Raw genomic sequence first — 12,113 nt, 5'->3', positions numbered from 1 at the left:
TATTTTTTATATATTTTATATATTTTTTTTTATGCATGTTCGAAATCAAATCTTCAAATCATGCATAAATATATATATATATATATTTTTTTATATATATATATTTTTGATATATATATACACTATTTATATATATATATATACACACTATGGCATGCCGTTCAGGAAATCAATCTTTGAATATATGGAATGAAACAAGATGAATAATGTAATTGATTAATTACTTCACTGGTATTTTTGCACATGTATATATTATTCGTTATTCGTTTTTCAGGTTTAGTATTTCTTTTGTACATTGCTCATTTTTTATATTGCTCTTTTTTAATTAATTAGCTATTTATTGTTTTGTTTTTTTAGGATATACTTTTTGAATACCTTTTCATACTTCGTGTGTATTTTGTAAAATAGTTGAGAGTGTGTATGTTTGCTGCTGCACAAGTACATTTCTCCTCTGGGGGATCAATAAAGTTTATTCTAATCTTATTCAATTCTAATTAGGCGTTTGTTTATCCGCATGGGTACGCTCTTTACGTGATTACGTCATTACGTAATCGCTAATTTCATTGGTTAACACGTCACAGCAGGGTCACGACGCCCCGCCCACATTCCCAGCCCCGTTGGCTTGGTAACCGTTAGCGTCGCCGGAGCTGCCGGCTCCATACATGCCCTAAAACTACACCTAAAGCTTCTTTTCCTGGAGATTTAATCATTTAAAGCCTCATTTATACCCACCAAAGAAACAGGATATTACTTTTTTTCAAGCGTGGCCCGTTACCAAAACTACTTAGCAGCCATTAGCACGTAGCAACCTAGCAGCTGTAGCGGCTAACGTGTTTTTTAAATGTTTCTTTTACATCATTTCAGCCTCAAGTAAGCATAAAACTTACTAAAAATGGGAGGCATCTCCATCCTTTGCATCTTTTAAGATGACAGCCTTCTGCCGTGGATTATTGGTGCTTTTGTGCTCAGAATGAGAGACAATAATGTACCTGAGGATGCCGACAGGTGAGTGTCCTCCTTCAACAGCTGTGATGGGAAATGTAATATTATTAATAAAAATGGTAATTAACGAGTGCAACGTCTAGTAGAAAGGACAAAAAATTGATCAAATGAGTTACAGTCAACATTTTAATGCTGTAATTGATCAGTCTGAAGCTACAACACACATATGTGGACAGGTAAATAAGATAAGATAATCCTTTATTCCTCCCTCAATGGGGAAACTCACATTATTCAGCAGCAGAGTTGTCTTCAGTATTCACATTCATTACTCAGGTAGAAGTATAGATACTACAGTTTAAAAATACTCCTGTAGAAGTTGAAGAATCAACTCAAGTTTTTTACTCAAGTAAAAGTATAAAAGTACTGGTTTCAAAACTACTTACAGTATAAAAGTAAAAGTAATGTAAGGGGGAAAAAAGCCATTGAAAATGTTAGTATAATAGTATAATCTTAGTATAATGCAAATATATGAAAGAAGCATATATGTGTACTATTGAGCATTAACATGTGTTAATATAAATATATTAAAGAACCATATATGTGTACTATTGAGCATTAACATGTGTTTCAGAGAGCAGCAGATATGATGACTAGTTGCCTATAAGTATTGTAATGGTGCAAAAAGTCAAACTTCAGAGGCATGTTATCATTTATCCTAACCTTTATTGGAATGTACATCCAAGTTTAGTTGCAGGAATCTGAGGGAACGGATGTAAGAACAAAACTGGACAAGAACATCTGAAACAACCACAACCAAATTCACTCTATCCGGATGGAGCAATTTAACTGGATAGTTTTTACTAAAGGCCCAAATGAAATAGAGTAACGAGGCTGTTTTTAAAATGTAAGGAGTAAAAAGTACAGATAATTGCGTGAAAATGTAAGGAGTAAAAGTAAAAAGTCGACTGAAAAATAATTACTCCAGTGAAGTATAGATAACCAAAATTTCTACTTAAGTAAGGTAACGAAGTATTTGTACTTCGTTACTTGACACCTCTGTTTAGCAGCAGTACACTTAACACACATGCAGGGGAGGCGTAAAAAAGTAAAAAGTAAAAAATATATATAATAATTACGAAATATAGACAGTATATACAGTACATTGTAATGGAAATAAGAGTAGTGTGAAAGAAAGAAAAACAACAGTGCAAAAAAACCAGGTAGAATGTGTGTGAGGTAGACGGACTCACATATGGTTATTGCACGTGTTATTGTCCGTTAACTACTGAGAGCAGGCCTGGTTGTAGAGTCTGATAATAATAAATACTGTAAATATCACAATCATAAATAAGTTTAATGCCAAGTTTGTTAAACACACACAAGGAATTTGTTGTGTTGTGGTGATTGGTGCAATACAAAGAACAAATATATAATGAAAAGAAAAAATGTACAACATGAGAGAAAATGTACAACATGAGGTTTTAAAGTGCTGTATATGAGTCTGTGCAAAGGTGACCTGGGATGTGCGTTAATGTAGCGCATAAGGTCAGGATTAATGTAACGTAGAGTTGGGTAGGGGGGCAGACATGTACATATTCAAGTTTAGTTTACGTCTTTTTAATTACTGTGGACTGTTTATTTATTTTATTTCTATTATTCTTTATTCTTCTATTGTATTACTTGTATTTTGCACCCTGGGTCAGAGAGGACTGTGATTACATTGTGCTGTATGTTTAAAATATAGCATATCTGACGATAAAACTGGAAACTTGAAACTTGAAAAAGTAAAACTGATTATGGAACAGACCAAAATGATGAGACAATTTATTTAATGTGTTTTTGTACAACTTTCAGCAGCCATTACTGCTAAGAGGTGATCTCTGTGTCGCTCGCTGAGATTATTCTCTTATGCATCCTCCAACAGGCATTTTGGCTCACTCTTTATGAGCAAAATGCTGCAAAAAAAAACTTTGAGCAAAAGATTATGGTAGGAATCATCAATACAATTAGCATTAAATCTGTTCTGGCTATTGAATATCTTGTAAAAGTAAATGATAAATCCTCTCTTGATTGAACCAATCTCATACTAAAGACATGAATATATACTTAAGCATTATATCAATGAGATGTGTTATTGAATATGTCCACATTTATATTAAACTTTTTTATATACATGTTTTAGACTTGCTGTTTTATATAAATACATAATATCGTGTAAGTTTATCACAATTTGGTTTACATGAAGCTCCAATTGATGTTAATGTTGCCAACTCAGTTCCACTTTGATAAGTACTAATAATTCAACCTTTTCCAGGGGAGAGTGAAGATCGGGCAAAGACCCGGGACAGATTTAATGAGGTGTTCAAGAAATATACCGACGCAGAGAAGAAGAAGAAGTCAAAGAAGACGAGCAACGAAGCAAAGGAGACTATTGTGGTTTGTGCTTTGTTGTGAGCAGTTCAACATTCACATCAGATCCAAGGCCTGATCCTTTTAGATCGAAGTCCTTGCTAAAACATAGGAAACTGGCAGAACATTTATTTAAAAAAAAATCTTTTACAAACTTTTGAAAATATGACAAAAAATGTGACAAAACATAGAATTTGTGATCATTTCTGCGTTTTATTTCCAAACTTTTAGCTCCAGAATTTGAAGAAGAATCTGAACCACGAGAAGGACCCGGAGGACGATGAGACGATCCTGCAGAACACGTACGATCCTGAGCAGGGCAGCCCTCGCTATACCCAGAATAAAAGGAGGGAGAGGGAAACAGCAGAGGAGATTAATGCTAACAACAACAGAAACCAAGATGAGGCAAGAACGTTAAAAGCTAAGAGTAAGAGTCGGAGACAACTTCCTCCCCTGACTCTGCACAAGGACACAGGTCACTTCCAGGGAGACACCGACGCGTCTAAGTCTGAAAGCGCTGTGGATGCAGATGATGCCGGAGGCAGAAGGGAACCAAAACGGAGAAGTAAAAAGGGAAAGGGGAAGAGAAGCACGGAGGCTACAGGCGAGAGCCAAGTGGAGGAATCAGAAGATCAGCTTCTCCACGAATATCAGCAGAAGATAGCACAGGAGGAGGAGAGGTCGAGTTTGAAGAAAACCAGGACTAAGGATGAAGAGGAGAGCTACATCTCAACAAACTCCAGACTAAATAACGATACGGGGAAGAAGAAAAAGAAAAAGCTGAAGTCTGTCGTCACGGAGTCAGATTTAGGGTGCGTAAGCATGTTTTTTATTGTATATTAATGGGTCTGTTTCAAATATACAGGACTGTCTCAGAAAATTAGAATATTTTCTGTAATGCAATTACAAAAACAAAAATGAGAGACAATAATGTACCTGAGGATGCCAACAGGTGAGTTTCCTGCTCTCCTTCAACAGCTGTGATGATGGGAAATGTAATATTATTAAGAAAAATAGTAATTAACGAGAGCAACGTCTAGTAAAAAGGACAAAAAAGTGATCGAATGAGTTACAGTCAACATTTTAATGCTGTAATTGATCAGTCTGAAGCTACAACACACATATGTGGACAGGTAAATAAGATAAGATACAGGACTGTCTCCGAAAATTAGAATATTGTGATTTTCTGTAATGCAATTACAAAAACAAAAATGTCATACATTCTGGATTCATTAAAAATCAACTGAAATATTGCAAGCCTTTTATTATTTTAATATTTCTGATCATGGCTTACAGTTTAAGAAAACTCAAATAACCTATCTAAAAAAATTAGAATATTCTGGGAATCTTAATCTTAAACATTTTTGTTTTTTTAATTGCATTACAGAAAATTACGACGAGTATTAGGGCCAAACTAAGACAAAAAAATAAAATAAAGTCATAATAATATGAGAATAAAGTCGTAATATTACGAGAATAAAGTCGTAATATTAAATATATTATAAATATAACTTCACAAGATGCTCAATATTCCTCATTTTAACACAGGGAGAAGATGCTCTTTCTGTTAAGAGTTCTCATAGATTATATTCTCATAATATTACAACTTTATTCTCATAATATTACGATTTTATTCTCATAAATTACGACTTTATTCTCGTAATATTACGACTTTATTCTCGTAATGTTACGACTTTATTCTCACAATATTATGACTTTATTCTATTACGACTTTATTCTCATAATATTATGACTTTATTCTCGTAATTTCCCCTTTTTTTTGTCTTAGTTTGGCCCTAATACTCCGTCGTAGAAAATAAAGAACTTTATCACAATATTCTAATTTTCTGAGACAGTCCTGTATGTCTATATGTCTAAATGCTCAATAAAAAGACATGTGGAAAAAAATAAATAAATCATCAAATAATAAAGCATGGAGAGAACTTTCCCACCTTCTCCTCCTTCAGCTTATTCTATATTCTAATTTTTTTGACAGTCCTGTACAAAGAAAGAGAACAGTTCTGAAGTTTTAGTTTTATTTCTTCCACCAGGGACCAAGATGAAGACTTCGGCCAGGATGCTGATGTGGAGAATGAATCCAAAGGAAAGAAGAAAAAGAAGAAGAAAAAGCATGGTGACGGGGTTTTATAGTTGGTAATGACAATTAAAACTGACTTTAAGGCTGCTGGTTAAGTTTCTGGGTTTTCCTCTTCTCTCTCTGGTTTTCCAGTTGTCAAAGACGAGAGCGAGACGGAGCCAGAAGCAGCTCAAAGGTTTGACGACAGCCTCGTGCTGGGCGTCTTCATCCACAGAACGGATCGCCTCAAGACGGACTTACTGATGTCACACCCCATGGTGAAGATCCACGTGGTGGACGAAGTGACGGGGCAGTATGTGAAGAAAGATGACTGGTGAGTATAAACCCCCTCACAAGCTGGTCTGGTGGAACATGGCTCTGTTTTAACCCTGGTACTGTCTTTGGGTCAAAATGACCTAATTCTCCTGGTCCTTCTTTCCTACTCTTCTCTCCTTCCTTCTCCCTTCCTCTTTACTCCCTTCCTTCCTTCCTTCCTTCCTTCCTTCCTTCCTTCCTTCCTTCCTTCCTTCCTTCCTTCCTTCCTTCCTTCCTTCCTTCCTTCCTTCCTTCCTTCCTTCCTTCCTTCCTTCTTTCCTTCCTTCCTTCCTTCCTTCCTTCCTTCCTTCCTTCCTTCCTTCCTTCCTTCCTTCCTTCCTTCCTTCCTTCCTTCCTTCCTTCTTTCCTTCTTTCCTTCCTTCCTTCCTTCCTTCCTTCCTTCCTTCCTTCCTTCCTTCCATTCATCTTTTCTCCCTTGCTTCTTTTCTTCCTTCCTTCCTTCCTTCCTTCCTTCCTTCCTTCCTTCCTTCCTTCCTTCCTTCCTTCCTTCCTTCCTTCCTTCCTTCCTTCCTTCCTTCCTTCCTTCCTTCCTTCTTTACTTCCTTCCTTCCTTCCTTCCTTCTTTACTCCCTTCTTTCCTTCCTTCTTTTCTCCCTTCCTTCCTTCCTTCCTTCCTTCCTTCCTTCCTTCCTTCCTTCTTTACTCCCTTCTTTCCTTCCTTCTTTACTCCCTTCTTCCCTTCCTCTTTTCTCCCTTCCTCTTTTTTCCCTTCCTTCCTTCTTTCCTTGTTTCTCCCTTCCTTCTCCCTTCCTTCCTTCCTTCCTTCCTTCCTTCCTTCCTTCCTTCCTTCCTTCCTTCCTTCCTTCTTTACTCCCTTCTTTCCTTCCTTCTTTTCTCCCTTCCTTCCTTCCTTCCTTCCTTCCTTCCTTCCTTCCTTCCTTCCTTCCTTCCTTCCTTCCTTCCTTCCTTCCTTCCTTCCTTCCTTCTTTCTTTACTCCCTTCTTTCCTTCCTTCTTTACTCCCTTCTTCCCTTCCTCTTTTCTCCCTTCCTCTTTTTTCCCTTCCTTCCTTCTTTCCTTGTTTCTCCCTTCCTCCTTCCTTCCTTCCTTCCTTCCTTCCTTCCTTCCTTCCTTCCTTCCTTCCTTCCTTCCTTCCTTCCTTCCTTCCTTCCTTCCTTCTTTTTTCACTTCCTTCCTTCTTTCCTCCTGCTCTCTCCTTCCTTCCTTCTTTCCTCCTTCCTTCCTTCCTTCCTTCCTTCCTTCCTTCCTTCCTTCCTTCCTTCCTTCCTTCCTTCCTTCCTTCCATTCTTCTTTTCTCCCTTGCTTCTTTTCTTCTTTTCTTTCTTCTTCCCTTCCTCCTTCCTTGACCCGAAGACAGCACAAGGGTTAAACTCAGCTCCGTGTCTCTGTGAAACTTTGAAAGTAAAACTTTGAAAACCTCAAAAACTAACCTCTCCTCCTTGTTTTGAAGCCACCGGCCCGCCTCTTCGTTTTACGAGCGCGAGAACGTCGACCACGTCCTCCCCATCATGACCCAACCTTTCGACTTCAAGAAGAACAAGTCCATAATCCCCGAGTGGCAGGAGCAGATCATTTTCAACCAGCGTTTCAGTTACTTTGTTCAGCAGGCGGAAGAAAGCCCCAAAGTCGTACTCTTCTTCGAAGTGAGACTCGTTTCAGGAGCTGATGTTCAGTCACAGGTTAACAGAGCTGCTGGTAAAAGCTTCTCCTCAAACGTTTTCTGCAGATTCTGGATTTCGTGACGATGGAGGAGGCGAGAGCCAACGCTGACGTCGACCAGCACGAGCAGGGATTTAGAAAGATCGCCTGGGCTTTTCTGAAGGTAACGTCAATAATCTTGAGTTGGTCTGCTTTTGTTTGCCATTGTTGACGCTAGGGCTGGGCGATATGGCCTTTTATTAATATCTCCATATTTTTAGGCCATGTCACGAGACACGATATATATCTCGATATTTTGCCTTAGCCTTGAATTTACACTTTGATGCTACAATCACAGCAGTATGATGATTCTATACGTCTACATTAAAACATTCTTGTTCATACTGCATTAATATATGCTCATTTTAAACTTTCATGCAAAAAGGGGGAATAAGTCAAATTTACCAAAACTGTATTTATTAAACAGTTACTAAGCAGCGAGTGGCACAAACAAAAAAAGTGTAATTTCAAAACAGAAAGAGCACGTTGCATCTTTCTGACTCCACGTTTGAAGAACATCTGCTAAGAACATCTTCTGGTCCTGGTTTTACCTGGTTTTACCTGGTTTTACCTGGTTTTACCCGGTTTTACCCGGTTTTACCTGGTTTTACCCGGTTTTACCTGGTTTTGCCCGGTTTTACCTGGTTTTAACCGGTTTTAACCGGTTTTACCTGGTTTGACCTGGTTTGACCTGGTTTTAACCGGTTTTACCCGGTTTGACCTGGTTTGACCTGGTTTAACCGGTTTGACCTGTTTTACCTGGTTTGGCCCGGTTTGGCCCGGTTTGACCTGGTTTGACCCGGTTTGACCCGGTTTGACCTGGTTTAACCTGGTTTGACCCGGTTTGGCCCGGTTTTACCCGGTTTTACCCGGTTTTACCCGGTTTGGCCTGGTTTTACCCGGTTTGACCTGGTTTGACCCGGTTTGACCCGGTTTGACCTGGTTTGACCTGGTTTAACCGGTTTGACCTGGTTTTACCCGGTTTTACCTGGTTTTACTCGGTTTTACCTGGTTTGACCCGGTTTGACCTGGTTTTACCCGGTTTTACCCGGTTTTACCTGGTTTTACTCGGTTTTACCTGGTTTTACCCGGTTTTACCCGGTTTTACCCGGTTTTACCTGGTTTTACTCGGTTTTACCTGGTTTTACCCGGTTTTACCCGGTTTTATCTGGTTTGACCCGGTTTGGACTGGTTTTACCCGGTTTTACCTGGTTTGACCTGGTTTTACCCGGTTTGACCTGGTTTTACCCGGTTTGACCGGGTTTTACCTGGTTTTACCCGGTTTGACCGGGTTTTACCTGGTTTTACCCGGATTTACCTGGTTTTACCTGGTTTTACCCGGTTTGGCCTGGTTTTACCCGGTTTTACCCGGTTTTACCTGGTTTGATCCGGTTTTACCTGGTTTGACCGGGTTTTACCTGGTTTTACCCGATTTTACCCGGTTTTACCTGGTTTGACCCGGTTTTACCCGGTTTTACCTGGTTTTACCCGGTTTTACCCGGTTTTACCTGGTTTTACCCGGTTTTACCTGGTTTTACTTGGTTTTGCCCGGTTTTACCCGGTTTTACCTGGTCTTACCCGGTTTTACCTGGTTTTACCTGGTTTTACTTGGTTTTGCCCGGTTTTACCCGGTTTTACCTGGTCTTACCTGGTTTGATCCGGTTTTACCTGGTTTGACCGGGTTTTACCTGGTTTTACCCGATTTTACCCGGTTTTACCTGGTTTGACCCGGTTTTACCCGGTTTTACCTGGTTTTACCCGGTTTTACCCGGTTTTACCTGGTTTTACCCGGTTTTACCTGGTTTTACTTGGTTTTGCCCGGTTTTACCCGGTTTTACCTGGTCTTACCCGGTTTTACCTGGTTTTTCCAGGTTTTACCTGGTTTTACTTGGTTTTGCCCGGTTTTACCCGGTTTTACCTGGTTTTACCCGGTTTTACCTGGTTTTACTTGGTTTTGCCCGGTTTTACCCGGTTTTACCTGGTCTTACCCGGTTTTACCTGGTTTTTCCTGGTTTTACCCGATTTTACCCGGTTTTACCTGGTTTGACCCGGTTTTACCCGGATTTACCCGGTTTGGCCTGGTTTTACCCGGTTTTACCTGGTTTTACCCGGTTTGGCCCGGTTTGACCTGGTTTGGCCCGGTTTGGCCCGGTTTGGCCTGGTTTTACCCGGTTTGGCCCGGTTTGACCTGGTTTTACCCGGTTTTACCTGGTTTGACCTGGTTTTACCCGGTTTTACCTGGTTTTACCCGGTTTTACCTGGTTTTACCTGTTTTTACCTGGTTTTACCTGGTCTTACCTGGTATGACCCGGTTTTACCCGGTTTGACCTGGTTTTACCCGGTTTTACCTGGTTTTACCTGGTTTTACCCGGTTTTACCTGGTTTTACCCGGTTTTACCTGGTTTGACCTGGTTTTACCCGGTTTGACCTGGTTTTACCTGGTTTTACCCGGTTTTACTTGGTTTTACCCGGTTTTACCCGGTTTTACCTGGTCTTACCCGGTTTTACCCGGTTTTACCTGGTTTTACCTAGTTTTACCCGGTTTTACCCGGTTTGACCTGGTCTTACCCGGTTTTACCCGGTTTTACCCGGTTTTACCTGGTTTTACCCGGTTTTACCTGGTTTTACCCGGTTTTACCCGGTTTTACCCGGTTTTACCTGGTTTTACCCGGTCTTAACCGGTTTTACCCGGTTTGACCTGGTTTTACCCGGTTTGACCTGGTTTTACCTAGTTTTACCCGGTTTTACCCGGTTTTACCCGGTTTTAACCTGGTTTTACCCGGTTTTACCTGGTTTTACCCGGATTTACCCGGTTTGGCCTGATTTTACCCGGTTTTACCCGGTTTTACCTGGTTTTACCTAGTTTTACCTGGTTTTACCCAGTTTGGCCTGGTTTTACCCGGTTTTACCCGGTCTTACCCGGTCTTACCCGGTTTTACCTGGTTTTACCCGGATTTACCCAGTTTGGCCTGGTTTTACCCGGTTTTACCTGGTTTTACCCGGTCTTACCCGGTCTTACCCGGTTTTACCCGGTTTTACCTGGTTTTACCTAGTTTTACCCGGTTTTACCCGGTTTTAACCTGGTTTTACCCGGTTTTACCTGGTTTTACCCGGATTTACCCGGTTTGGCCTGATTTTACCCGGTTTGACCTGGTTTTACTTGGTTTTGCCCGGTTTTACCCGGTTTTACCTGGTCTTACCCGGTTTTACCCGGTTTTACCTGGTCTTACCCGGTTTTACCCGGTTTTACCCGGTTTTACCTGGTTTTACCTAGTTTTACCCGGTTTTACCCGGTTTGACCTGGTCTTACCCGGTTTTACCTGGTTTTACCCGGTCTTAACCGGTTTTACCCGGTTTGACCTGGTTTTACCCGGTTTGACCTGGTTTTACCTAGTTTTACCCGGTTTTACCCGGTTTTACCCGGTTTTACCTGGTTTTACCCGGTTTTACCTGGTTTTACCCGGATTTACCCGGTTTGGCCTGATTTTACCCGGTTTTACCCGGTTTTACCTGGTTTTACCTAGTTTTACCCGGATTTACCCAGTTTGGCCTGGTTTTACCCGGTTTTACCTGGTTTTACCCGGTTTTACCTGGTTTTACCTGGTTTTACCCGGATTTACCCGGTTTGGCCCGGTTTTACCGGGTTTTACCTGGTTTTACCCGGTCTTAACCGGTTTTACCCGGTTTTACCTGGTTTTACCCGGTCTTACCCGGTTTTACCTGGTTTTACCTGGTTTTACCCGGATTTACCCGGTTTGGCCCGGTTTTACCGGGTTTTACCTGGTTTTACCCGGTCTTAACCGGTTTTACCCGGTTTTACCTGGTTTTACCCGGTTTGACCTAGTTTTACCCGGTTTTACCCGGTTTTACCCGGTTTTACCTGGTTTTACCCGGTTTTACCTGGTTTTACCCGGATTTACCCGGTTTGGCCTGATTTTACCTGGTTTTGCCCGGTTTTACCCGGTTTGACCCGGTTTTACCCGGTTTTACCCGGTTTTACCCGGTTTTACCCGGCTTTACCCGGCTTTACCCGGTTTTACCCGGTTTTACCCGGTTTTACCCGGTTTGACCCGGTTTTACCCGGTTTTACCTGGTCTTACCCGATTTTACCTGGTTTTACCTGGTTTTACCTGGTCTTACCCGATTTTACCCGGTTTTACCTGGTTTGACCTGGTTTGACCCGGTTTGACCCGGTTTTACCCGGTTTGACCCGGTTTGACCTGGTTTGACCTGGTTTTACCCGGTTTTACCCGGTTTTACCCGGTTTTACCCGGTTTTACCCGGTTTTACCTGGTTTTACCCGGTTTTACCTGGTTTTGACTGGTTTTGCCCGGTTTGACCCGGTTTTACCCGGATTTACCCAGTTTGGCCTGGTTTTACCCGGTTTTACCTGGTTTTACCCGGTCTTACCCGGTCTTACCCGGTTTTACCTGGTTTTACCTGGTTTTACCCGGATTTACCCGGTTTGGCCCGGTTTTACCGGGTTTTACCTGGTTTTACCCGGTTTGACCCGGTTTGACCCGGTTTTACCCGGTTTTACCTGGTTTTACCCGGTTTTACCTGGTTTTACCCGGTTTTACCTGGTTTTGCCCGGTTTTACCCGGTTTGACCCGGTTTGACCCGGTTTTACCCGGTTTTACCCGGTTTTACCCAGTTTTACCCGGTTTGACCCGGTTTTACCTGGTCTTACC

The 12,113-nt window shown here is 41.2% G+C and overlaps 1 protein-coding gene across 1 annotated transcript in view; it reads left to right on the top strand.

Moving 5' to 3' along the window:
* Positions 1 to 620: 620 nt before the first annotated feature.
* ahi1 (Abelson helper integration site 1) overlaps positions 621 to 12,113 on the top strand; it is a 30,046-nt gene continuing 18,553 nt past the window's right edge. Inside the window, exons 1-7 of the mRNA XM_061743338.1 lie at positions 621 to 1,005; positions 3,257 to 3,378; positions 3,583 to 4,163; positions 5,403 to 5,485; positions 5,582 to 5,762; positions 7,175 to 7,367; positions 7,451 to 7,546. Of these exons, the coding sequence (XP_061599322.1) occupies positions 984 to 1,005; positions 3,257 to 3,378; positions 3,583 to 4,163; positions 5,403 to 5,485; positions 5,582 to 5,762; positions 7,175 to 7,367; positions 7,451 to 7,546 (1,278 nt within the window). The 5' untranslated portion in view covers positions 621 to 983. The remainder of the gene's footprint in view (positions 1,006 to 3,256; positions 3,379 to 3,582; positions 4,164 to 5,402; positions 5,486 to 5,581; positions 5,763 to 7,174; positions 7,368 to 7,450; positions 7,547 to 12,113) is intronic.

Source organism: Cololabis saira, chromosome 16, assembly GCF_033807715.1.
Source record: "Cololabis saira isolate AMF1-May2022 chromosome 16, fColSai1.1, whole genome shotgun sequence".
NCBI lineage: Eukaryota > Metazoa > Chordata > Actinopteri > Beloniformes > Belonidae > Cololabis > Cololabis saira.
This window is presented reverse-complemented; position numbering and strand designations above follow the sequence as displayed.